The 26,715-nt window shown below is 54.4% G+C and overlaps 1 protein-coding gene and 1 long non-coding RNA gene across 4 annotated transcripts in view; one reads left to right on the plus strand and one right to left on the minus strand.

Moving 5' to 3' along the window:
• LOC118549059 (uncharacterized) lies at nucleotides 1-26,660 on the plus strand. Of its 3 annotated transcripts, none has more exons than XR_013441638.1 (3): nucleotides 1-82; nucleotides 18,386-18,490; nucleotides 26,412-26,660. It is a non-coding gene; the product is annotated as an uncharacterized LOC118549059 (long non-coding RNA). The 3 variants fall into 3 exon arrangements; XR_013441637.1 differs by lacking the exon at nucleotides 26,412-26,660 and adding an exon at nucleotides 18,693-18,925; XR_013441639.1 differs by lacking the exons at nucleotides 18,386-18,490; nucleotides 26,412-26,660 and adding exons at nucleotides 16,158-16,368; nucleotides 17,036-17,072 and having other exon boundaries at nucleotides 38-82.
• The window catches only part of ALK (ALK receptor tyrosine kinase), a 676,339-nt gene that overhangs the window by 30,337 nt on the left and 619,287 nt on the right, over nucleotides 1-26,715 (minus strand). The window contains exons 12-22 of the mRNA XM_078056142.1: nucleotides 26,192-26,354; nucleotides 16,095-16,245; nucleotides 10,813-10,944; nucleotides 9,910-10,054; nucleotides 7,356-7,538; nucleotides 6,001-6,099; nucleotides 5,354-5,506; nucleotides 4,306-4,410; nucleotides 2,311-2,497; nucleotides 1,498-1,588; nucleotides 1,319-1,383 (exon numbers count right to left, since the gene is read on the minus strand). Coding sequence (XP_077912268.1) covers nucleotides 1,319-1,383; nucleotides 1,498-1,588; nucleotides 2,311-2,497; nucleotides 4,306-4,410; nucleotides 5,354-5,506; nucleotides 6,001-6,099; nucleotides 7,356-7,538; nucleotides 9,910-10,054; nucleotides 10,813-10,944; nucleotides 16,095-16,245; nucleotides 26,192-26,354 — 1,474 coding nt within the window. The remainder of the gene's footprint in view (nucleotides 1-1,318; nucleotides 1,384-1,497; nucleotides 1,589-2,310; nucleotides 2,498-4,305; nucleotides 4,411-5,353; nucleotides 5,507-6,000; nucleotides 6,100-7,355; nucleotides 7,539-9,909; nucleotides 10,055-10,812; nucleotides 10,945-16,094; nucleotides 16,246-26,191; nucleotides 26,355-26,715) is intronic.

Raw genomic sequence — 26,715 nt, forward strand, 5'->3', positions numbered from 1 at the left:
GGCGGAAGAAGTGGAGGGCAGGCTGGGCAGGAGCTCAGTCTGCAGGAGAGTATTTGGCTGGAGACAGAAGGACGCTACACAGGTACTTGGTGAGGAAGTGCGGTCGCGGCGGGGTGGGGGGGGGCAGCAAGAGAGCGGCCAGGGTCTTGTCCATTGGTGCACGGACTGCTGGCTAGGACTCATGTGTGAGTTTTTTGAGGAAGCCGTCAGGCAGAGAAGCTGAAGGAACTGCTTCCTCCAGGGACCGTGTGAGCCCTGCCAGGTGACCGTGTGTGAACGAGAGTGGGTCCTGGGTGCACCCCCATGAGTGCTCATGGGGAGAGACCGAGTCTGGCCACGAGGCCCTAAGATTTGGGTTTTCTTGCTAATGGGATCCTGTTAGGACACCCGGGGCATGGGGCCAGTGCACTCCGAGTGGGCACACTTGTGCAGAGCTGAAGGACTACACTGCTCTTCACGGAAATACAGTAGTGATGGGAGATCAGCAACAGTGAGAAGGGATGATTTGGGTCTCCTTCCACATCATCTTATACTTCCCAAATTTTAGTCAATAATCATGTATCACGTGTCTAATCGGAAAATACATTACCCTTAGAGCCAGGGGCTGAGCCTGCTGGGCATCCTCCTGGGGCCCCAGACCCCATGGGCACCTCACATCCTGTCCTGGCCTTATTCCCCTGCCACTTCCACGCAGGGGGGACCCCAGGCCACCCCACTGTGTCTGGATGTTTGAGGCTCTCCAGCATCACGGGAGGCCACAAGTGTGGTGAGATCTCAAGGTCAAACACTTGTGTCCTCTTGAAGGCGATCTGCTGTCAGAGCACATGCCCTCAGGGGCCCTGGGCACTGAGATTTCTAGTTAGGGGCCCCAGAAGCACACGTTGAAGGGTGCAAGCCAGCTGGTGTGGGACAGGGTGCGGTGGCCTCCATCATGTTAGGGGCATACTTCCTTACACAAGATCTGAGAGCTGGGATTGGTGAGGGACCTTGTGGAAGAGTTACCGGGGCTGAAAGTATATATCGTCCACTGTGAACAACTAGCATGCTCTATTAAGAGAAGGGGGGGGAGCCCGACTGGATGACCCACAGGGGTGCTCGTTGAAGGCAGAGTGATATCCGTCAGATTATTAGGCCACAGAAATTTTTTTTCTTGGATAACCACCTGGGGTTATTTCACTCTGGTAAGATGTGTTAAGAATTTTAGGGAGCCTCCCGGTGGAGAGGCAGGGGACGCTGGAGGAGGACACCATGTCCCTTGGAGACTGACAGTTAGGAACGTCTAACAGGGGTGGGGGTGTCTCTCTGTGGCTTTATTTACCTGATAATCAGGGCTTCCATGAGGAAATCCAGTTCGTCCTGTTCAGAACACACTTCAGGCAGCGTCTGGGCACAGAAGGGGAGGGTGGGAAGGAGGAGAAGGCTGTGAGCGGCAGCCAAGAGCTGAGGCCCACACAGACTGCCGGCCAAGGTCAGGTCCGCGATGGAACCACCTCTTACCTTTACGGCCACTTGCAGGGGACTCGGGTCGCTGGGCACTCCGGACACCTGACCTTCATACACCTCCCCAAATGCACCGTGGCCCAGTCCCCTGTGCACAGGAAAAGGCAAGGTGAGGCAGAGGGGGCGGGCCACGAGAAAGAGACATACAAGAGGCGGGGGTCATGTACGCACTCAAGAATAACACCCCCCACTTGGCTTGGCTAGACCATCCCAGGCCGCCACTGCGTTATCTGAAAACTGGCAAGAAAGGTTCCAACCAGGGATTCGGGACACCGGTTGAATGTTCATTCATTCGATGAAGACTAAGTCTTTGATATCCGCCAGGGTCACTGAGGTGAAGAAGACACGGCCCTTCCCCGGGGAAAGGCTCCCATGCCCTGGGGAGGGACAGATCACTGGCAGACCCTCCTGCGGGGTGTGCTCAGTAAATGATGGAGGAAGGCATGGGGTGATCTGGAAGCTCAGAGGAGGGGCACTTTGCTCCACCTGGAGAAGGAGGGGCCCAGAAGACTTGGGGAGGGAGCACTTGAGTGGCTTTTGAGGAATGCCCTGGCTCCCTCCCATGTTGTTCTCCTCTCGCTGTGCAAACCCCATGAATAGATGGGTGTTAAAATAAACAATTAACTACCTCCCCAAATGGCCCCAAACATTAAATCTTCTCCTCCCGGGAGGGTTGGAAATGCCCTGAGAGGTGGCTTTGCTGGCCTCTTGTGGCTAGAAAAATCCATGGTGCAGGGAAGACATCCAGCCCCCTAGAACTCCTCCCCACTTGCCATCCCCCCTCCCCCAGTACAGCCCTGGGGCACTCACCGGATGAGGGTGATGTTTTTCCGAGGCACCTCCTTCAGGTCACTGATGGAGGAGGTCTTGCCAGCAAAGCAGTAGTTGGGGTTGTAGTCAGTCATGATGGTGGAAGTGCGGAGCTTGCTCAGCTTGTACTCAGGGCTCTGAAGCTCCATCTGCATGGCTTGCAGCTCCTGGTGCTTCCGCCGGTACACTACAGACAGATGAAGGTTAGCTGCAATGCGGCCTGGCCCCTGGAGCCCAGCACGGGCCGCCTCCACCAGGAAGCCTTCCTGGATCTCCATCTCCTTCTTCGGGGATCTAAACATTTCCATCGCACTTAGTAATACTAACAAAATGAAAGATCATTTAAAGGAGATGTACAGCTTAAAATCATGTCAATGGAAAAGATTTTATTGTCTCATACAGGGGCAGAAGCCCATTAGCTGGGGTCCTCTGAGAAGCAGACCCAAGATTCGACGTGCAACGATTTCATTAGGGGAAATGGCTGAGTGGCAGTGCGGAGGGGCCCGGGCAGGCTGGGAGGGCCGTCAGGTGGTGCTGAAAAGCTGAATCCCAGTGTGGGAGCATGAGGGAAGGTTGAGTGAGGACCTGAGAGGGCCATGCAATCTAAACAAGTTTCAGCAAGACTGCCGAAAGTTCTAAAGCCAAAGTCAGCCCTCAGAGGGGTCCCCTGTGTCCCAGGGACAGACCCGCCTCAGAGTCTCTGCTCAGCCCTGTCGCTGGTGCAGCTGCGTGTCCTGGTCACTTGGGCTTCCTACAGCTAGAAACTGCCACGGACTGAAAAGTTCTCTCAACTGGTGCCTGAGGACCTGCGTGCATTCTAATCCCGCCTTCATTACTTACAACTGAGCAACACTGACCAGGTCATGTGACCTCTTTGGCCCTCAGCCTCCTTCTCTGTAAGCAGGGACAGTAACTCCTGCCTGTCCCCTAAGCACCCCCACTCCCTACCCTTGGGGATGTCATAATGAAATGAATTCACCAACGTAAAATGGTTTTGAAAAATTCTCAAGAGCCCTACCGGTGCAAGGGACCATCATCACCGCTCTTACTCTCTAACTGTGAGAACATTCTGTAGGGCCAAGTCCATGGGAGGCAGGACGAAACTGTGATGCACAGGATGGATTCTGTTTTGAAAGCCCCGTCCCCCTAGTTATGGGCCAGGGCAAGTGAGTCAATGGCTGTGTTCTCAGGGCCCTCCTCTCTGAAATGGACCAACCATGCTCATAGGGTCAAGTGAGGATTCAGTGAACTAAAATGTGTAAATCGCCTGGCATGTGGTAAGCGTGCAGCAAGTGTTAGCTCTCATCATCCTGTCCCTCAGAAGGATGGCATCATATGGGAATAATGCCTGTTGCCCTCCCCCTGGCCACCCGCAGGTTCCCTTACCACCTGCCCCCAGCTCCCCAAGGGGGCTGTTCTAAAAGTGCCGTCCACGCTGAGCCTTCCCCTCTGCCTTCCTTCATGTCCCTGCCCACCTGCCCTGCGCATTTCCAGCAGGAAGAGCCTGGCTGGACAGCGCTGAGCCCTCTGAGACCTGCCTATCAGCTCACCTGGGCTCACAGGCCTAATAGAAACACTTAGAAACCAACTTCGTTTGCATTGCCTGCCCAATGTGGGGAAGGCGGGGCTGGAGGTGTTCCCTGGGGAGTGAGCCCAGCCAGGTGTCCCCTGGAGCCTGGGTCTGATGGCAGCTGGAAGTGAACTCTGGGGGTGGGGCGAGCTTTGGCTACTGTGTCCTCCTCTGCAGAGTGCCTCAGAAGGCTCTACGGGGGGTCGAGGTGTGGAATCAGCAATTCCTCTAGGGAACCAAGGCGGTGCTGGGGGCTGGGGGAGGGGGCTTCAGTTTGAGGCTGGCCTGGGCTGCTGTAATCACCACCCACCCAGAGTGACACCTCTGCATCCATGGCAAAGCAGGAGATGCTGTTCTCTTCCACCAGCTCAGCCTTCCTTGCACCCCCCACCCCCCTGGAAGCCCCGGGGCTCTGGCACACTCACCAATCATGATGCCGGAGAAAGCCAGGACCAGGGCGGCCACGAGGGCAGAGGTCACGACCGACAGGACCAGCGAGAGCGGCAGGTGGGGCTCTGGGGTGGGGGACACTGCAAGACAGGTGCCCGCGGGGCACTGGTGACAACACTGATCACCCTCTGAGCTAGCTCCAAGAGAGAAACACCCTCCCCCGCCCGGACAGACCCCACCGGCCCCTCCCCCACCCCAGAGGCCTTCTTTGCAGAGGGCCAGGGGCAGGGAGGGGGCTCATTCTGGCTTACAGCCTTCAGCAGTAGCTTTTGGGTGAGGGAATACGTGGCAGGGATAAATAGCAAATCCTGGACATTGATCCCCAACATCAAGTGCACAATGACACCAGGAGGGTGGGAAGGTGAGCCAGTAGAGGCTAAGGAAGAGCTTCAGCGGCCGTGGGTGACCACAGGCTCAGTACGACCCAGGAACAGAGGGTGCCCGTCAGTGACCCTGGGAGGCTGAGTGACTGCCCGGGGCGCCTGGGGCATCCTGCCTGGTCCTGGACACTACATCTCACAAGGACATTGTCACTGGGCCGCCCGCAGATGCGGGACACAGGGTGGGGAGGAGACATGAAAGCGTCCCGTGTGAACTGATGGAAACAAATGCGTTATTTCGTCTGGAGACTTGTAGGAGGGCGACGGAGCTCGGGCTTCAAACCCCTGCAGCTCCTGAGAGGATCTGCAAGTCCAGCTTGCAAACTCTTGATGGGACAGCGCGCCTTGGGAGTGTGGAGGTCCCTGGCACTGGGGGTGTTCCAGTGCAGACAGGGTGGCCCCTTGGTGGGGATGTGGAGCTTCACGCCCTGGCTTCGGGGTGGGACTGGACACCTTAGGGCTCCTTTCACACACAGGTCCCTCTGCCCAGTCCTTAGAGCTCCTGTGTTGGGGCGGACAGATGGGGGTCAGAACGCTTACCGAACTGCATCTGAGGAGTCTCAGAATTGTGGACACCAGCTAAGGCCTCCGTGGGTTCACACTCTGGGCCCCTTCCCTGTCACCGCCCTCACCGCCCTCTTACCGATGCAGGAGACGCCATCCTCAGCCAGCACTGTCCCGTGGTCACAGAAGCAGATGACCTTGTGGCTCTCGGGGTCCATGTGGCACTCGTCTCCCTCACAGTGGCTGCAGTTTAGATAATGCTTAATATTCACTTCCCCGTGGCCCTCCATCACTGGCGACAAGAAGGGAGGATCAGCCTGGGGTTGAGGCAGCGAGGACCACCCTGCACCCCGTTCCCGGCCTCTGTGTGTGCTTTGTCTCTAGCTGGTCAGTGTGGGTTCTCTGGCTCCTGCCCCCACGTCCCCCGGCCCCTGAGAGACTGCAGTGGGGAGGGAAGTCCCCCACGCAGCTGAAGGGGCTCAGACAGGGGACACGTGGCTGCATTGCTGCGGGCGGATGGGCGGCTCCGAGTGCGTGCCCCTCGGGCGGGCTGGCCCAGGTCACGGGGCTATTGCTTAGGCATTTTCTAGGACGGGCCTGCCTGAAAGTCTTCTGCCTGCATGTCCGTATCAGACCACACCTCCTGACTTCCAGAAAACATGCCGAGACAAGCAGTGGGAAGACTTGCCTGTGAGGGACCCGTAATCGTGCCTTCGTATCTTGGCCCCAGGGCAGGGGCCCTGAGGTTTTGTCTGGGTGGGAGAACTGGCCTGGCAGAGGGGATACCTTTTAGAGCGGGGGTATACAGGATGCCCAGCGGACTGATGAAGGAAACCCCGTCCTCCCCGTCCATCTCGGGGTCATTGTCTGAGGCCGCGTTGCCGCCTGTGCCAAACCGGAGAAGAGTTTAACGCAGAGAGGCGGGGGGCCCACGTCTCAACACATCTGCGCATCAGCGGGGCATGCGGGGCCTCAGGGCGGTGAAGGGCCTCAGGGCGGGGCGGTGGGGAGGGAAGGGAGGCCTGGGGCACAGGGGCGGCCCTTGGGGTGTGGCTCGGGAGATGCTGGGGGTGGGGGCCACCTTCCCTCCCGGCTGGGCCAGCTCTGGCCGGGGAGTCCCCACCACTGCACGGGGGCTGCTCGGAAGCAGTTTGTGTGAATAAGGATCAGAAGCGGCCTCGTGTCCTCAGGCTGGACTAGCCCCTTGGTGCCTCTTCCAGAACTGGCCAGGCCAGTAGCACTGAGGAGTTGCTCTCCAGTCCCATTGGGTCAGGGTGACACATGGGGGGATGGGCCCCTGTGCCTTTAGGCTCCTGTCCCTCCTTTCAGCTGGGCTGGGTTATCTTTGGGCTCCCCCCTCAGGTTCCTCCCCCCCACCCCCAGAGTTTGGAAAAGAAGAGCATCCGGTTAACACGAGCATCTTACACACAGCGGAAAGCAAAACACAGACAGAACATCACAGTGCGTGCATGCATCGTGTCCTAATCTGTGGGGATGGTGGAGCCGCCGTCTCCCAGCCTCCCAGCCTCCCAGCCTCCCAGCCTCTCAGCTTCAGAAGCCTCTTGGGCTCTGCTCTGAAGCTCGGAGGAGAGCTGGGCCCAGTGGCTGGCTGCTGGTTGATGGGCTGGGCTGGGGCTGCCCCTCGGCATGGAGGGGGCAAAAGTTCTGGAAGCTGGTGGGCTGGGGCTGGGAAGGGAGAGGGAGTCTGTGAGGCCAGAGGCCACAAACCAGGCCCTTAGGGAGCTGGCTTGGCAAAGACTCAGGCCAGGCCGTCCAAAGGGAGGCACGGGCCTGGGGAGCGTGGCCTCCAAGGTTCTCGTGCCAGCGTGACGTTAGGGGCGGCTCAGAGAACAGTCTAGGAAATCGAAGCCCTTTATCATCGGCTTTGGGGAAGGGGGGCATCAAGAACACATGAGCTCTTGAAGCTGTTGCTCTTGAAGCCTTGAGGCAGGATGCTGGCTCGAGAGCCAATACCCTGCCTCTGGCCGGTCCTATGGGGCTGAGAGGAAAGCGTGCATGGTGACATCACAGTCCACACTTGGGGTGGGCGGGGGGAGGGCAGGCGAGGGCCAGGGAGAGGACAGGGAGTGCCTAGGACTAAGAGGGGAGGGAGTGACACCTTGAACACGAATCATCTTTACCTATATATCCTCCGCCTCCTCCACCTGAGGAGCACCCCCCTCCACCCCCTCCGAAACCCCCTCTTGTCTCCCACCCCCACTTCTTCATGGCCTGGGGGCAGGAATGTCCTCCGGTGGCACCCTCCAGCAAAGATTTTCCAGACCAGAGCAAGGAAGTGTTATCATTCCAGCCACCTCCGCCACCTGCAGGAAGAGACAGAGAAAACCTCAAGTGAGAGGATCCTGGCTAGGGTCGGTCCGGTCCGCAGCTGGGCCCGGCACAGGAGGCAGGACGCCGCGTGTCGTGCTCTGAGGGTGCTCACTCCGGCTCCAGCGCCCAGGGGGTCTGGGGGCTTCGGAATCCACAGCTGGAAAAACAGCAGCGTGCCCTTGGCCCTAGTGAGACCGGCTTCAGCCTCAGCCGTGCACATCCAGTTGGGGCCATGCTTCAGACCCCTGCTTCCCATCAGGCCTTTGGATCAAAAGCTGGGGAGGGTGTTTGGTTAAGGGTGGGGAAATGGGGGGACGGGCAGCATGACAACTAAACTCATTCCTCTGCCTCCTCTCCATGCCCCAACTCCTGAAGTGCAGGGAATTTGTTTCATTAATGCTTCGCATCCCAACAAGGACTGGGACCTGCCAGTCCTTGGGCATCCAACTGTCAAAATCCTGCTGGGGTCACTGCAGTGGGGTTCCTCTGCAGGGACCCTGGACTAGGCCAGACAACCCGATGGGCTTTATTGTTTACTGTCTTTGAAACCCTGGGCCAGCACATCCCCGTTCTGAGCCTCAGTTTCCTCACCTATATCTTGGGTATAGTAAGACTTGCCTCATTGGGTTGATGTTCAGACCGAAGGGGACAGTGGGCATGGCAGATGCTTCCTAAACCACGACAGGTAGGGATGGTTGGGCATAAGAGGTAGAACCCAAGTGTGCAGAGGTTTTCACACTCTGAAGCTTTGTCTTGCTTGACTGCTTCTAAAGAGCTGCTCCAAGGTCAGGTACAGGGACGATGGGGGTGGGGAGGGGGCTGAGGAAGGGGGTGGGCAGTCCCCTGTGATGACAGCCACTGGAGCTGTGCTTCCCAACGCCTGGGGCTGAGGCTGAATGCAACTTTCTCTTAAGGCCACAGACTAACCATAATCAATCACTCCTGCAGGCCCTTGAGATTCCAGGACCCTCTTTGTCTCCACCTATATTGTTTCCTATGACATTTCAACAGGGGGTCTACTCCAAAAGACCCCACAGTACTTCCGTTCCAGCAGGTGATGGGTGGTGAGGACCCGGAGAAACAGTAGTGCGTGGGTCTGCGGAACCACGAGGGTTAACTGGCCTGGAAGGGCCTTCTGGAAGAATGTGTGGCAGAGGCTCTTCTGGGCCCTGAGGGGGCAGCAGAGGGACGTGTAGGTGGGGGAGCTGCGGATGGAGATCAGTACCGTGCTAAAGAGAAGGAGCCGGGTTTTAGGACCCGAGGCCAAGGTCAGGAACAAGCTTGGTCTAGAACAGGGACGATCAGAATTGAATCGAGGCCCCCAGGCAAATCAGCTTTGGAAGCTGCAGGCCTGTGGCATCTGGCTTGGTTTTCAAGCATCTGGCCTCCCTTCTGCCAGCCAGAGGGTGGCGTGTGGGCCTTTCAGGGCCGTTGATGTCTCGTGGCGAAGGGAAGCCCCCTCGGCAAACTTAGGGACCTGAAGTGGGCCATGAGGGTGGTAAATAAATTAGGATGACCTGGCCCTGATACCGTGTCTGCCACTCCACCCTGTGCCCAGCGCAGTCCCCGGCTGAGGGGGTTTCTGATCCCCCACTCCGTCTTACAGCTTTTAAGCAAAGAAAACAACCTGCAGGGGCGCCAAGAAGAGCGCTGGGTTGTCCTCACGGAGACCACAACCCCTATTTCTATGCTTCCTTCTCTTCTAGCCATTTCTCACTCGAAGGGAAAGTTTGAGTATTTGTTTAATTAACCTCGAATCTTAAATGCCTCCAAAGATCCTTGGTCTGATTGTGGAGAAAAGAAAATACAAAACTGAACTGCGTTTCCTCTTCGGACATGGCTGGCTTCAGAGGAATCCGAATTCACACCCCCTTGGTGTCTGTCTCCGATTTCTGTGTGGCTGGCTCTCACTCTCGAGCATGGATTGCCAAACCACGGAGGTTCCTGAAAGAGCTTTTCCAGTGAGACGTGCGAGCTGGTAGCCCCGGGCCTGGAGGCACCGACCACAGGGACTGGGAGGCCTGACTCTGCCCGCACTTCTTCCATCTGCCCACGTCCAGCTGCATTTGAGGAAACCCAGGGAGGTTGGGCTGCCCGTCCCAAAGTGGCTGCCTGTCTCCTGTGCCCGGTGACCTCTGCAATTCAAACCCCACGTCCGCAGAGACGCCTCCAGGTCCCCAAGCTGTGGCCCGCCCTTCCTCCCTCCCTCGACGTGGGTACCAGTATCCAGAGCTCCCAGCTTCTCAAGCACCAGCAACCGAGACACAGGTGTGTGATGGCGCCCGGCCGAGCCCAAGCTCACGCAGTCCTGGGGGCCTGTCCTGGGGGTCAGTCCCGGGGAAGCGCGGGCTTGTGGCACCTTACCTGCGGCTCCGGAGTTGCCATTCAGCCCCAGAACCGAGGAGTTATTCTCCAGTCTCTCTGGGTGGAACGTGTCTGTCTTGGCCCCATAGGCCCTGCCACCACCGCCGGCTGCAATGACCAGGGGCACGGGCACGCCGTCCTTCATCTGCCCGGGAAACCATCAGAGACTGAGAAAGCGAGCGGGGCTCCCACTCTCGGGACCCCCGAGCCAGTGCAGAGTTTAAAGTGTCGGAGTGTTTGCTGGGCCGTGGGTGACATCCCGGTGGTCTGGGGGCTCTGACCTCATGTTCCAGCAACCCATCCGCTCTCACCCCCCCCACCCCCCGCCAGCTGCCGTATCTGTCGGGGTTCAGTCAGAGAAGCAAAAGCACCAGGAGATCTAAATAAATGCATACCAGGAGGGGGGGATGGATCTTTTCCTGAAGCTGCTCACACTAGCCTCAGAGGACTGGGTGCTGGTGCTTAGAAGCATGTCTCTCTCCTCCCCCTTTCCTCCCCACTCTCCGGGGTCTCTGGCTCTAACCTCCACAACTTCAAGATTAAGCCCTCAGCACCACTGTCCCGGTGGGAGGACCTAGCAGAAGCCTTTGCCTGCTTTTGATCATGTCAGAAAAGCCCACCGTGGGGCAGAGGAGGGCACCGCGGGACCCTCTGGAACTCTGAGGCAGGGACGGCAAGGCCTGCATGGGGCCATCGGGCTGGTACGTCGGCAAGAGAAGAACCTGCCTTTTCTCGGACAGACAGGGACCCTTACATCCGTCTGCGCCTCGCTTTGCTCCTCTTTAGATGGGGCTAAGGACGCCTGAGGTGCTCCATTCCCAGGGCGGTCGTGAGGATCCGGCATGACGGATCCATGACGCGCGCAAGTCACCGCCCATGGCGAGCTCTGGCAGCTGGCCTTACCTTGAACACGTAGGTGGCTCCACCTCCTCCTCCACCCCCTCCTGCCCACTCATGCACACTTCTGTTCACGCGGATTTCTTCTTCTATCACGTTGTTCTCTCCAATGCAGACTTTCTGGATTAATCGGTTCGTCTGGAGAAACAAAAAGCACCTCCGATTGGTGCCCAAGGTTCTCTACTTCCCAGCAGACAGACCTTCTGTGCTTCATGATAGGCTCTGACGACCTTTCAAATAGCTGACAGTTGAGTTGAAGAGATAGATATAGATATAGATATATGACATATGTCTATACATAAATCGATTATCTGTATCTGAGAAAGCGAGCGGGGCTCCCACTCTGGGGACCCCCAAGCCATTGCAGTGTCTAAAGTGTCGGAGTGTTTGCTGGGCCGTGGGGGCGACATCCCGGTGGTCTGGGGGCTCTGACCTCATGTTCCAGCAACCCATCTGCTCTCACTGCCCCCCCCCACCCGCCAGCTCTCGTATCCGTTGGGGTCACACACACACACACACAACTGTCACTAGAGCGTATTAGAGAAGGATCACAGGATAGCTTAGATAGAAAATGCAGGGAAGTTGGGGCACAACAAGCAACTTCGTTGCTGACTGGTGGTCAAGGAGGACTGCCTGTAGGAGGTGGTGTTTAGTTGGACCTTGAAGCACAGGGAGATTTTAAAACAGAAAATGGGGGAAAGTTAGAGCAACCCAGGGGAAGAGAGTAGCATGAGCCCAGAGAGAAGCAGGTGAGGGGGGAATTTGGGGATTTGGGGAAAAGTACAAGGAGTCTCTTTGGTTCAGAAAAGTCCACTTTAGGACAGAGAGACAGTCCAGGAGGACCTGTTAGGATCCTCTGGACTCTGAAGAGGGGATGACAAAAGTCCTAGGTGGCGCGGTAGGGCTGGAGGGAGTGTAAATGTGAGTGGGTGAGGGAATTCAACTGGACAGTCAGATAATGGCCAGAAGACCTGACTACAATCAGACTTCATTCTCTAGGCAGTGGTGAGCCACTGAAGGTTTTTGGAGAAGTTGCAGTTTTGAAGTATCATGGGAAGAGAACACAGCAGTGCGAGGCCAGGCTCAGATTTATCCCCAGCCCATCTATGTGAAAATCATTTCTCCATTTTGGACATCTCTTCCCTCCCGTCTAAGGTCTCACTTCTTGCCTCCAGAAATCCCCCAACACGGCCTGAAATGGAGCTCTGTGTCCATCATGGAGAACAGGGTGCGACCCCAGGAATCTGCAGACACCCCTGCGTGCCTGAGGAGAAGGTGCTCGACCTCTCTGACCTCCAGGTGTGGAATGGGCAGGCCGTATGTGCTTAGGAGAGGTGTCTGGGATGGTGTCTCCTGTGTTAGGGACTGAATAAACAGCTGCTGTTCTTTCACATGGTCCCAGTGTGTGCCCAGGCATCTGGGAGTCCCTGGGGATGTGCAGGAAATCCCTGTGGCCCAGAATCCAGAATCCCTGAATAAAGAGGGCAGGGCTTCAGGAAGAACCAGCCCGCTTGTCGGGCACAGCAGCTAAGAAGAACGTTCCAAACATCCACCCGAATTCGGAGGAAAATGGCTTTTCTTTCACTTATTAGAAAAAAGGCCAATAAAACATCACATTTCCATTGACTGCTGCTGTGGAACCAGCCAGTGGACATGCCAATTCATCTTGAGCCACTCCTTATGCTAAAGCACTCAGGGGTGCCGGCAATGAGTACTAGAGAAATTTCCAGGTAAATAGCCAAGATGCAATTTGTTTTATGGCATTTTGGATTTAATGATGGAAATAATTTGATATTTCTTAGAGTGGATTTAGTGTGGGTGGGAAGGTTCTGAATTGCTATTGTAGAGAGCTGACATTTCTCCTGTGTGTGTGCAGTGCTGTCCGGGTGGGGGGTGGGGGGCGGAAGTGCTGGGAGGAAATCCTGCTAACTGCTGCTGGGTGGGCATGAGAAGCCAGGGTCATGCCCGGAGGGCTGAGCCCGGGGGCAGGGGACCCAGATGTGAGCTGTCCACCGGGCAGAGTGGAACACAAAATACAGGGTCCCATTTGGCTTCTTGACTGGCTGTGCTGCAGATTTGCTGAGCCATGTTGGGTGAGGCACCTCACTTCCCTGGACCTGCCTCCTCCTGTGTAAATCGAGGGGCTGTCCAGTCTGAACCAGTGGTACGAAGAAGGTCCATCCCCTTAGACCCTGCTCTCCTCCTCCTCTCTGTCTAGCTCCAGTGGGGTCTCCACCCTTTGGGGACACCTTCTTCCTGTGAACAGAATCTGCCGACGGCTGGGATTGCAGGAGTGGGAAGGAGGGAGCAGTCGGGCTGGGGAATGGCCTTTCCTCTAAACAGAGCCCAGACTCACGCCCATCCCCCCACTGCCCATCTCCACTGGCTACCAGAAGTCTCCACCTGGCTGTCTGCCAGACCTCTCCTAACCGTGCCCCCAAACCTGCTCCTTCCACACCATTCCTAGCTCAGGTGACGGCAGCTCCCTCGTTCCCATGGTTCAAGTGCAATTCTTGGAGTCATCCTTGATCCTTTCTTTGTCTCAGTTCTTCATCTAGTTGGGCAGGAAATCCTTCTTGATTTTGCATTCCAAATATGCCCAGAATTCAGCCACTGTTGCCATCTTCATCCAAGCCACCATCATCTCTTGCCCAGACTAATGCAGTAACCACTGAATTCATTATGCTGACTCTTCCCTTGGTCCCAAGCAGGCTATGACGGCCAGAGTGAGTCTTACAATATGCAAATCACAGCAGGCTCCTTATCCCACCTTATTCCCACCTTTAGGCTCAAAACCCTCCTATGGCTTAAAAATGTCCTGATGGTGGCCTGATCACCTCATCTCTCACCAACTCTCCCTCTTGCTCCCCTCACTCACCCCAGCCGATTGAGAGTACACCAGGCACTCTCCCACCTCAATGCCTTGGCTTCTGCTTGGCTAGCACCCCCAGATAACGTTCCTGGTTCAATCCCTTTCAGGACTCTGCTCGGCTGTCATTCGTTCGATAGGCTTCCGTCGACCACCCCATCTATAATTGCAACCTGCCCTACACACCTGACTCTTGTTACCCTACTTCCGTTCACTGGAACACTTTTACTTCTGGGTGTTTTGATTGACTGATATTACTAGTCCTTGTTCATCCCTCCTCCCCCAGTGGGAATGTTACCTCCTTCAGAGCAAAGATCTTTCTTTTGTTCATGGATCTATCTCAAGTTGCTAGAACAGTGACTGGCACATAGAAGGATACTTGATAGATATTTGCTGAATACATTTGAATGAATTGGGGGCTGTCTGGGTGTGCGCTGACCCTCACAATATTTGCCTTGCGAGTGACGGTAGTTGTGAAATGTAACACTTAGACCAGTGGTTTTGCTCCCCTGGGGACATCTGGCAAGATCTGGACACGTTTTTGATCGTTAATACTGGGGGATGCTACTGGCACTGGGGGGACAGAAGCCAGGGACGCTGCTAGAGAGCCTACAGTGCCCACAACAGTCACCCACAACAAAGACTCATCTGCTCCAAAATGTCAATAGTGCTGATGCCAAGAAACCCATGCCACCACGTCTGGTGGTCATGCCACCACGTCTGGTGGTCATGCCACCACATGAGGCTTGGGAGAAATTGGAGAAGCAGTAGCTGAGGGGGTTTCCAGCGGCTGGAGCCCATCCCAGGCTCAGGTGAGGCCAGGCACAAAGGAAGAGCAGCTCCAATGTGCTGTTGAACCAGGAGAGCTGCCAAATCCTGCAGTTTAATTCTTAGAGTGCACTCCCTTCTTTAGAGGATCCTCTTTAGGCACCATTTTTCTGCCTAGAGAGCACTGGAGATTGAGGGAGTACCATAAAAGATCTTTCTTTCTCTCTCTCCCAGTGACTCCTGCAGGAGGAGGCGTGAAGCCACAGGGAAGATCCATGACTAACGCCCCGCCCCCCCATCCCTGCTATGCCCGGCCCCACCAGCAGGGGGCTGGAAGAGAATGGGCTTCTTTAGAACTCTCCCTGTGCATTCACAAAGTTCAAGAGCAAGTAGGTTGATTAATGAAATGATAAAGGGCAGCAGCCCCGAGGAACAAGTAGATTACAATTGAATTAAAAAAAAAGGACTTGGTCCTGTGAAAAGACATAACTGATTACAATCCAATCAAGTAAAAGTCCCTTGCAGAAGTCAATGCAATCTTTCTGCTTAGATGAAAGAATTACATTAGCACTCAATACATTCCTGTGGAAATTACAGCAGTCTGTAATTTAATGACTTAATATATTATACCAGCCTCGAAAGTCCTGATTATAGTTGCTAAATAAAAGTTGGAGTCCAGACATTTCTCACGTGCAAGGTTGCACCTGCTGAGCTTACTCCTGTTGCTTTGTTTTAACCCTGTCGGGGGTGGGGGGTGGGGGTGGGTGCTGTGCTTTCCTCCTTGCTCCCAGCCTGGGGCCCAGCTTTTAGGAGTCCTGAATTTATTTTGTGGAATTGTACTGCTTTCTGGGTGGTCCTGGTTCCCACATCTGTTCCCCAAGGCTACTCTTGAATGAGCTCTTGCAGAAGGGGTGCTGGGTCCTGGGCACTAGAACCCAGCTCCCTGCCTTGGCCCCCCCCTGGGTGGAAGTTGGCCTTCAGGGGAGGGTGTGGCCTGGCCTCCAGGTGCTGAGTTCTGCCAGGACAGCCCACACCGCCAGGGACCTGTCTCCCCCAACACAGACAAGAGGCAAACAACTGGGATGCCTGGAGTCTCCACAGCTGCTGCTTTGTTAGTCTTCAAAGTCTGATTCTCCTGGTAATTTTAGACCCCCACCGGCTTTCTCAAGTCCTGCTGTTGGAGCACTCCCTGTTTGACAGATGGATACCCCAGTGGGGTCAGAAACCAGAATGACAGGCTGTCTCTGCGGCTGCGGAGGATGGCAGTCTGGCTTGTCCGATGATGGGTTCTCGGTGGGAAAAGGGCATAGAAACCGAGGCCCAAGCAAGTGCGGGGCACAGCACAAGCAGGGGCCAGAGTCCTTACTCATTCAAGTAGGATCCAGTTCTTTAGTTTTAAGGGTTACTCTTGAAACCCATCCCTCAGCCTTGGTCTCTGTGGGGATGTGAACCCCCAACAGCCATACCACCCCCTTTCTCATACACCCTAATGGGCCCGGAAAGGGAGGGGCATTTGTAGGCAGGACGAGGGATGAGTCCTGCCATCTTTGAATATGAGCTCCCAGAAGGAGGGTATCCAGCGTTGATGCCCTCCGAAGGGCCACCGGGTCCTGGTAAGTGTGAAGCAGAGGTCCCTGCTCTGGGCACTTACGCTGGGGCAGGCGTCTTCCCCCTGTTGTCCAACCAGGATATACAGTGTGTCGCCCTTCTCCAGGTTGAAGATGCCCAGCACAGACACGCCATGGGACCGCATCATGGTATTCTTCCCGCCTTTCCCACCAGCAGCTCCGTAGCCTGAGATGCTGCAATGGAACAGAGCACATGAAGACTGATTCCCTTCCTGCCAACCCAGCAGCTCCTAGTGGGCTCAGTGCACCGCTGTGGTCCTGATGGTTCTCCCCCCCAGCCTCCCATCAGCCCATGAGGTCAGCAAGGAGGCTTCTTCTCCCCACGGTCAGGAGTCTGGTTTACAGAGGGATAGGGAAATGCCTCATTCCCAGAGCCAGGAAGTAAAGAACTAGTACGGGGTGCAAGAGAGAAAGAGAGGGAGAAGGAGAGAGGGAAGACGGGGAGAGTCTGTTTTAACGGGGGGGTGTTGGGGTGATGATTTCCTGAATACCTCTGATGTCCCATTACAGTTTCTCTCCCCGTCTGAGATCAAAGGACTCATGTGACCTTAGACAAATGACCTAACTTTCCTGTTCCACATCTGTAAAATGGGGATAACAAGTGAACATACATTCTAGCATGTGTGTGTGTGAGATTAAAGGAATTAAGACATGTAGCCATAGAATTGTAGCTGACACATAATAAGTTATTCCATAGTATTATACAATATATATTATTACAATTTTATACTGGTGGAAGTCGCAGTAATTGACTGGGTATACACTTTTCAAGTTTCCTCCCCGGGTCTAGACACAAGGAAGTCCCACATGGAATGACCAAGGTGAGCAGTGTTTCTGAGCGCGGACTGTTTATTCCCATCCCACTAGTAACTCTTTCTAGAGCCATGTGTGTACAGAAAACAACTAGTCATGATGAATAAAAACAGAGCGGGGGGGAGCGCAGGATTATTTCTGTGCCTCTTAGGTTGTTGAGATGGAGTCGCCCAAGGATGGGAGGAGAACTCAGTTGGTGAACCTTATCAGGAAAGCAGTATGTCTTGAAGACAGCTACACGCCGGCTACAAATGCCTCCCTTGAGACCATCTGCCAGGGAAAGGTCTTGGGAGGTTTTCATGTCTCCGTGCATTCAGATCCAAGGTCCTTTACGAAAAGCATTCAGGGAGATACGTGAGGCGGTTTTGTACATGTGCACACGTGGTGGCTTCTAGGAAATGTCCGGTGTTCCAAGCATGCGACGGGCCTCCTGGGGGCTCTCCTAAGGCAGAGCTAAGCCCGTCTGTGCAGGGAGAAGCCTGGAGGGGTGGCAGATTGCTAACGTGGCAGGTGAAGTACAGAGGTCTCTGTGCAATGCCACAGAGAGTCTGATGTCTGTCACCCTATCGGTGGCCAGACACTGAGTGGTGCTCACCGAAGGCTGACACGGCTCAAGGCTGTGTGCATAACGGGAGACTGGAGGTGGGTGTCAGCCCCTCATGGGGCTTCCAAAGAAACTGGAGAGACAGTTATGTTATGAAAAGAGAAGTCTCACCTTAAGGGTGGCTATATTAGGGAGGCAAAGAGACTCCGGGGTTCTATGACCAGAGCGGACCGTTTCCTAGCTGTGTGACCTCTTGGAGTTCCAGCCTCTTCTGCAGTCAAAGAAGAACCGTATCTTCTTCTCTGAACTCACAGGGTAGCGGAGAGGTTCAGCATCAAAAAGAGATCATGGGCGAAAGCCCTGAGAAAGTGACAGATCTCTGCACAAAGTGGCTGCAGAAGGTGGCTGGAGCAGGCAAGTGATGTAGCTCTGCCGAGCAGGGCAGGCGCTAGTTCCTGAGCGTCCTACAAGGGGGCAGGCATGAATGCATAGGACATCTCCCCAATAACCGTAAATAGTAGCTGTCAGTAATTCACTTGACAGATGAGGACACTGAGGCTCAGAGGGACTAAGTAACTCATCTGAGGCTACACAGCCGGTCACTGGCAGACCCTGGTCCAAGCCCCCATCCCCTCAAAAAGGCCATTTTCTCTCCAATATGCTGTTGCAAGGCTTATCTGGATACACGGCGAGGGTGGTCAGACACGCTACTGGCCCATCCTCGCTCCTGACTCATTAGAAATGGAGAAGGTGGCCAGGACTATTAAAAGACAGAGGGAAAAGGAAGGCATATTGGTGACAGGAAAGCAGCTGGATTATTTAGCTCAGAGAAGGGAAGTCTGGGGCAGGGCAGGGGCGGGTGGTGGTGGGGTTCCAAGGATGACCTGTGTAGAATCTAGAGAGAGGGTGTGGTCCCCGCCCCCAACCTTGGTTCTGCTCATTCCTCCGTATTTCCAGGGCTTTGTCAGGAGAAACTCCTTTCAACCTGAAGGTATGGTTTGCTTGGAGAACTGCTGCCTGAGACAGAGACCTTGTCCTGCCCACATGCGCTATGGCTGAGAGGTAAGCTATACCCTGCTCAGCCCTTTCTGCATCATTTGCATAGTCATTTGCATCAATCTGCATGCATTATGAATCATTCTGAACTCTTTCACATGATTAAATTTAGCCAAATTATTATATTTTAGAAGTTGTTTGTTCCTGACTCCTTTTTCCTCCCTAGCCCTTCTTTCCTATTTCTCCTGCCACCCCCACCCCCAAATAGGAACCCCAGCCCCCAACCCCATCTAGGTCTAGACCTAGCTCTCGGCAATGAGGTGGGACGCAAAGAGGACTGAGTTCTGAGTCATACACCTGGTGCTCTGCTGGCTGTGTGACTTGGGGCAAGCTGGTTAACCTCCAGGAGCCTCAGCTTCCCCACCGAGGGAAAAAATGAGGACAAGGACCCCTGCCCTCATGAGGAGAAGTAATGGATTTGAAAAGACTGCACACAGATGCCAAGTGCAAGGTAGGACTCTAGGCTGGGTCAGCTCTACAGAGTAGATAGTAGAGCTTGGCCACCAGCTCTCAACAGCCGCATTTTACTTTCCTGTGTGGGTCTCTGCCCCACGTTTCCGACCTGGACTAGGGGCTGGCTTAAAGCCAGGGGAGCAGGCAACTGCTTGCCTGGACTAATTGTAGGAGAAGCAGCGCCTTCCTCATCAGCCTTCTGAGGCCTGGCATTCCTTTGGAAGCTTCTAGTCTCCCATCCAGGTCACTACTTACAATGCTGATCTCTGTGGAGTGGGCTGTGCCACAGTGAGAAAAACATGGATGGGCTTGAATGCAGACAGAACTGGATCCAAATCCAAGCCGTTACTCAAGCCCCGGGGTGGATGAGGCCCCTCCTTCCCAGGTGCTGACCCCGTACCCCGCTGACCCTGAGAGCAGGTGCCTTCCTAAATTTTGTGCCTGAGGCACCTTGCTTACCTCTCCTGGTCCTGGCCCCGCCAGGGTTACTCATTAGCTGTGTGACCTTTGGGCTTGAGCTCCAGTTCGTTTCCCTAGCCACAAAAAAGGAGATGATACTATCTACCTTGAAAAATTGTTGTGATAATTAAATGAGATAATACCTGTAAGGGACCTAATTCAGCCCCTGGAGGGTAGTCAGTGAGCAATAGCGTAGCTACTGTTTGGATGCATCCCGGTGGGTGAGCCTGTCCGTTCCTCTTCCAGGGTGACTTCTGGGAGGGGGGGGCGGGTGAGGGAACGAGGCCCTGATTTCTAGAGAACAGGGCAGTAGGTGGAGCGGGGCGTGGCCTGTTGGGTTTCACCCAGGACCCACCTCTGTAGGGAGCCAGTGGGGGCACAGGCAACCTTGGCATGTCTGAAGACCCCCCCCAGTCCTATGAATCATGTCACACAAACTCGTGCCAGAATAATAACCTCAGCCTGACTCTCCGAAGCGTCTCCCCCATCCCTTGTAAACAATTTATTTTTGATGGTTGACAAACGACAACAAATTAATATACCTGCCACTCAAGTGGGGAAAATGACTTGCAGTGCTTCCAATTTACTGGAAATTACAAGATACTGTTCTTGACGAGCTGATGCTGTAATTTTTTTGTTGTTGTTGTTTGTTTGTTTTTCCTCATCTCAATCCATGCCCCCCGGTCAGAATGGATGTTTATTGGGTTTGCGTTTTATATTATTGACTGTGAGCCATTGTTACCTGATGTAATTGAGTTGTGAATCTTTTTAAAATAAAGAATTAGGGGCGCCTGGGTGGCTCAGTCAGTTAAGCAGCTGCCTTCGGCTCAGGTCATGATCCCAGGGTCCTGGGATTGAGCCCCGCATCGGGCTCCCTGCTCGGCGGGGAGCCTGCTTCTCCCTCTCCCTCTGCCTGCCTCTCTGCCTACTTGTTCTCTCTCTCTCTCTCTCTATCAAATAAATAAATAAATAAATAAATAAATAAATAAATAAAATGAATTAGCAGCAAATCAAAGTGGCTGCCTGCCGGATCCTAAGATGCGAGTGTGCTAGTGTGGGGCACGGTGGCCCGTCAGTGTCATTCCTCCATGGGGACACCGGAGGGGGGGCGACAGGAATGAGCCAACCCCATTCGGAGATACGCGAAGCACCTCATTCCTCTCCTGTACCCGACTCTGGGCTCTGCCTCTACTTCCCAGTGGGACCTTGGGTGAGCCCCTTCTCTCCTTTGTGTGTTGGTTTTCTCCTCTGCAAAATCAGGGTGTAAGATCTGCCCTGCCCATCCTAGCACTCAGGGTTATTGTGAGGGCACAGGAGACGTGGGAGGGTGTAAGGACTCGGTCCGTGGGAAATTTGTGTTTAGATGTATAGTTGCATTATCTAGCTGGGTCATTTGAGCCATCAGGAGACCCCGCTGGAGGTCGGCTGTTAAGGGCGGGTGGAGGAGGCACATGCTTCTCACAGCCCCAGTTCTGTTCTGGATTGCTCTGGCGAGCAAGGCTCATGGTTCTCTTTGTCCTCCAACCTTCCTGACCAGCGCAGCCCTTTGCGCCTGGAAATCTCAGCTCCGGAAGGGATCTCAGCAACTTCTTTCTACAACCCCTCCCTCTAGGGCCACCGGGGAGAAGGGAAAGCACACTTTCAAGGTCACATGATGTCACTGGCAGAATTTGGACCCAAACACCATTCTGCCTGCAGCCCGTCTATCTTTGCGCAATCTCCCTGCCTCTGACTTTCCCTGCTCTATGCTCCTCGTGGCGATGGCTATCTGCACAATTACTCTGGCAATTGATCATGCCCGTGACTCCCTTCTGCAATTGTCTAGAACTTTATTGGCATCGTGGACTGTTAATTTAACTTTTCTGCTCTGCAGACAAAAGAAGGTGAGAGGCTTTGCAAAGATGGTGAGAGGCTTTGCAAAGATGATGAGAGGCTCCAGAGTCTCAGTCCTCTCTGCAAGTCCTGCAATGCCTAGTCAGTGATCAGCCCACAGTAGGAGCTGCACAGCTGTGGGTGGATTGGGTTGAATGACGGTGTCATCCAGCCGCACACACCGGTCCCTGGAGCCAGGTGAGGAAATGAGTGTCAGTGATGGAGACCATCAGGAACCGCTGTGGCCCAGGTCAGCCGGCAGGATTTGCTGGCTCCAGCTGGGATCCGGGACCTCGTGTACATTACGTCTCAGGAACAAGTGAACCATGAGAGAACTGCCATCAGGAGCTGTGGGCCATGCTTGACAAATGTTTTTATAAATGATCTCTGTGTGTGGTGGGGGGGTGGGGGAGGACGGAGGGTGAGGAGGGATGCTGAGCCCTAGAGAAGCAGGAAGGCAGGCAGCGGGGAGGAAGGGAGGAAGAGTGAGAGGGGCCGCTGACCATCTACTGAGTGGGCACTGAGTCGCACGGTGTCCCCAGCAGTCTGCCTCTGCTACACGGTGAGGCGGAGCCCCCCACCCGCCCCAGCATCCATGCCCTTTTGGTGCCCCACGTCGGCCACCACCCCCATGGGCACACTCTAGACATTGTCACTCCGATCCGTGCTCCAGAAATCTCCGTTCATCAGGCGTCACTCTGGCTGTTGCCCTAATCCTTGCCTGTCCTTCAGTCAAGCTCCTTGAGACGGTAGCTGTCACTCACCGTCCTGCCTCCTCAGCCCCAAGGACCGGCTGTCACCTGGGTTCTGCCTCCACCCCCAGTCCTGCAATCATGCGGATCCCACTTCCCAAACACATCTTGGCCCCACCGGGCCCCTCCGTGTGCATCTCCCTGCCCCTGGCTTAGCCCTTTAGGGCTCCACTCCAGCCGCCTTTCCATCGCTGTCCCCGCCTCCAGGCTCGCTTCTCCCCAAGCCGGCGCCAGGGGGAGCTAACAGCATTCGGGATGTGAGGCTCCAGCCTCAGGGGCTCCTTCCTCCCCTCTTCTTTGTGGACAACTCTATCACCTTCAAGACTGAACTCAAGCTCTGTCTCCCTGTGGAAGCCATTCATGAACCCAGGCCCCTCCCTGGCCTCTGACAGCAGTGCTTGATGCAAACCTCCCCCGAAGTTCTTTCTACATCACTCATAAATGCTTTCTTTCTATGTCCAACACCCCATTGGCTGGGGCTCCTCCTAGGCAGGGAGTGGACCTTGTGCACCTTTACATACCTAGTGTCAGTCACAGTGTCCTAATACGTGCTGCATGCGCTCCACAGAGATTTGGGAAGCAGGAGGGGAGCAGGTCTGGACACCGGGACATATGTACTTGGAGGGAGTGAGAGCATCGGTTTTGACAGAGGAAGTGGCAAATCTAGGGGAGGGGGAAGCCCAAGGCAGGAAAGAAGGGGGTTCGGGGGGTGATGGGGATTTAGATGTTGTCTCTGAATCTCCCTCCCTCTCAAGCCTGCTGTTTCCTGCCCCCCAGCCTCTTCTTCCTCTCCCTCTTTCTGGGTTTCTTCCTTCGTGGTGGTGGGCAAAGGAGTAGAGAGTGGGAGATGGGGCCCAGGATAACTCACAAGATAAGGGCACACTTTTATCCGTGTGCATCCCCGAGGAAGGCCCAGGCAAGGATGGCCCCACCTTGGCATACAGTAGGCTCTCTTTCCTTCACCTCTCAGTAGTAAAGAAGTCAGCGGGAACAATAATGGTGCCAGGCCTCAGGTCGCAGCCAGACAGCACTAGTGAGCACTGACACTCTTCCAGGAACAGGGGGAGAGCATAAGAAATGCTCCCACCCTTTCTCTCCTTTTTCTCACCTCTTGAGAAAACGTGATGTGTCCCATGTCTTCCTCACTAGATGAGCTGCACTTACTAAACAAGAATTAGTTAATATGGAGAAAATGCCTTCCAGAAAGAGGGCACCTAACTTGTCAACATGGATATTTTGACTTGGGGACGTTTTGATGTGATCTAAAAAGCAAATCATTAAATGGTCTGTTTCTTTGATACTAAATTATATGATCAATATGCATTACTGTCCAAGCCCTGAGCCTCCTCCAAGGTCAAGGTCAGAAATATCCGTTACAGCCCTTAAAGGGTTAAAAAACCCCAAGGTTTCAGAAACAACAACAAAAACCCAATGTTTTTCAGTTTTAACTCTTCCCTTTTTGATACAGTGCTATCTCAGGCCAGTTTTAAAAAGTCCTACGGATCAAAGTGTCGCCTTTGCCAATCTGGAATGTCGAAGTGTCCTGCTTCAACAGCAAGACGGCTCCTTGTCCATGTTTCCAATGAGTGTTCGCCAGGCAATTCTGGGGGCTCGTCGCAATGTTCCAGAGAGAAAGAGAAAAGGTTCCCCGATTTGGGTTGGGGTTCTATCAGGGAAATGTGGCAATATGTGGTGATTCACGCAGATCAGAAACCTGGCTAAACTTAGATGTGGCTGTGATTAATTATTATTTTTTAAGTACAGTTTGTCTGCCAGGCGAAATCTTTTGAAACATGGGGCCCATGTCGGAAGAAGTTGGTAAAAAGTCCTTGGAAACGGCGAAGTCAGGAAGTACCCTTTGTGGGATCAGTCTGTTCCTGGAAATGCTTCTGGCCACTGCTTGCTGCCTGACGCTCTCACGGCTCCCGCTGATTTCTCTGCCCACGGGCCAGGGAACAGCCTGTGCGCACAGGCCATGTGTGAGGCATTTGTACGTCACATTCGCAAGCCACTGGGCAGATGTTAGCATCCCCCAACCCCTGCCTTTTACAGATGGGGAAACAGAGCCTCAAGGGATTAAATGACCTGCCTGAGTTTGGAAGTGGGTCCGATTCACACTGTCTCAGGGGGAATGCAGCCCAAGAGTAATCCCATACGTGGTGCCTCCTATTTGTGGATCTTTGTGGGAAGGGCAGTAAGGGACTTTCAGTCTGGCTTGGGAGTTGCCCTGGATGGGGATGGGACAGTCGGTCTTGTTGGGCGTTCACTGTTGAGGTCTCTCTGCCCCCCAGCTCCTCTGCTCTCTTCTTCACATTGCTTCTTATACATGGGGATCTGCACGCAGGGCTGGGCCGGCCAGCATCCCTGCAGGTGGTGGGGCCTCCCCTCCCAGGCTTTCATTTCCAGAGGCTTCCTGGAGGTGGGTGGTGCGTGACTACTAGGCCCCCTTCCCTTTCTTGTTCCTCTTGCCCCCTGCACGCCTCTCAGAGTCCAGATGTGGGCATTAGTGGAAAGAACACACAGACTTTGAGCCAGAGGGCCCTGGGTTTACTGGTTATGTGGCCTTTGATCTGTTGCTAAGCTGCTGACTCCAGTTTCCCCCTATGGAAACAAGGGAATTTCAATAATCATAGTAATGACATCTGCCTCACTGCTAAAAGGGGGAGAACTACTTGATGAGACCTCAGCAAACATTCATCTCCATCTCTCTGGGATGGGGGCTGACCCAGGGAACCTCAGCCAGGCAGGGAGCGGAGACCTGGCCTGCGCAGTGTGGCAGGTCCAGGGGTGGCTGGGTGTCTTTGACCATTTACTGGGGATGTGTGGGGCCTAGAGCAGCTAATCTGATTGCAGCCAAACCTTGTTACTGCATTCCTGCCCAGAATGTCATTTAAAAAGCACTTAGGGCTCTCCCCGAAATGCATTTACACTGAGGTCCCAGGGGTGGGGCTGCACAGAAAACCGGGCAACTTGAGACACTCCTTTCCTTCCCAGGGGGTGCTGAGGATGTGCTGGGGGTTGGGGGCTGAGGAAGGGGAAAGAGAGCTCACGTCCCACTGCGTTCAGCATCTGGGGGCATTTGCACCAATAATATCATGATTATGCTGCTTCCTGTTTAAGCCTGCCGTTTGCTGTGGAAGGAGCCTCAGACTCAGAAGTCTGGGGTTGGAGGTGATATCTGGCCTGTCTGTGGTGAGGCTCCTGACTCTCTGGGCCTCAGTTTCCTCATGTGTCAAATGAAGACTGCAGCACTGGCCTTGTCCACAGAGCTGTGGGAGGACTACATGCAAGGGTTCAACCTAATTTAGTCATTCTCGGGGGTTGTATTACATCACCTGGGAACCTGTTGGAAATTCATATTCTCATTGAATGAATGAATGAATACAACCAGCACGATGAATACCACTTATGTCTCCCTTCCCAACCTGGATCCAATAAATGTCAGTATTTTGTCATATTTGCTTCATTCATATAAAAATGTTTAGCCTAAAATTTTTCTTAATATTCATATTCTTGGACCCCTCTCCAGACCTACAAAATCAGACGCTCTGTGAGGGGGGCCAGTAACCTGCATTAACCCAGCCGTCCAGTCTTTCCATGGTTGAGAACCACTGGTCTGAGCCTTGCTGTCAGCTTCACTTATTAGCTAAGTGGCCCGTTGGGGTCAGGCCTCCCTCCAGCCTGGCCTTGTTTTGGTGGAATACTGTGCAACTGGGGTTGGGTGTGGGACAAGAGTTTGAGAATAGCTGCTTTACTTGTGAACAGCAAAGGCCCAGGGAAGAGGGCTCAAGGGTAAGGGCATCATCTTTCATGTACATCGAACGTTTGTTTCCCCAACATTTTACATGCGCTGATTTGTGTGAACAGCATGAAGTAATATTCAAAGAATCCACTATAATTATAATTATTAGTAATAAAGAATATTCTGAAGCTAGCTCATGCATGTATATCATCTCCACAAATAATCTGGGCTCCTTGAGGACAAGGGACACATCTTTGTTGCCGTATCCCATTATCCCAAATCTCCCCATCTCCAGCCCCTATACCAGAGTCTGTGGCCTCTGAGCCTAGGGTATGCCCAGGCACCCGGAGGGCATGCACCCGCAGGCAGCACCCCATCATTTTCAGAAGGGGAGATCTGCCCCTTGGCCTCCCCCTCCCCCATACGCACCTGTAGGTGTCGGTGGCTGGCACCTTCCAGGTCTGGATGCCTTTCAGGGGGCCCTCGCTCCCCACCACCACGCTCAGGTTGGTATTCCGGTAGGCATTGTTACACTGCGCCTGTGTGGGGCCATGGGGCCCACTGGCCCCGCACGTGGTGAACAGCCAATGAACTGTGGCACAAGAGGAAAGACAATCACTCACTTGGCCTGGCCCTCCCTCCTCCATAGGCTTCCCCGGGCTGCCTCCGAGCTGTCAACTCCACGGCCCCAAACCCATGTTCCAAGATGGCACCAGGGCCAGGGCAAGAAACACCGATCAGCCATTCAAACTGGAAACGTCTGTTGAGGATCTACTCTGTGCCAGGTCCTGGTCAGATATGAGGGGAGAGACACAGATGGAGCTGACTGATCTGGCCTTAAGAAGCTTACAGGCTCCTAAAGGAGTCCAAAAGGGATGTGACTCTACAACACAGGACGATAAGGAAAAAAAAGCCCTCCGAGGCTCTGGTGAACACGGCACTATGAGAGTTAC

Source organism: Halichoerus grypus, chromosome 10 (genome assembly GCF_964656455.1).
Source record: "Halichoerus grypus chromosome 10, mHalGry1.hap1.1, whole genome shotgun sequence".
Classification (NCBI taxonomy): Eukaryota; Metazoa; Chordata; class Mammalia; order Carnivora; family Phocidae; genus Halichoerus; species Halichoerus grypus.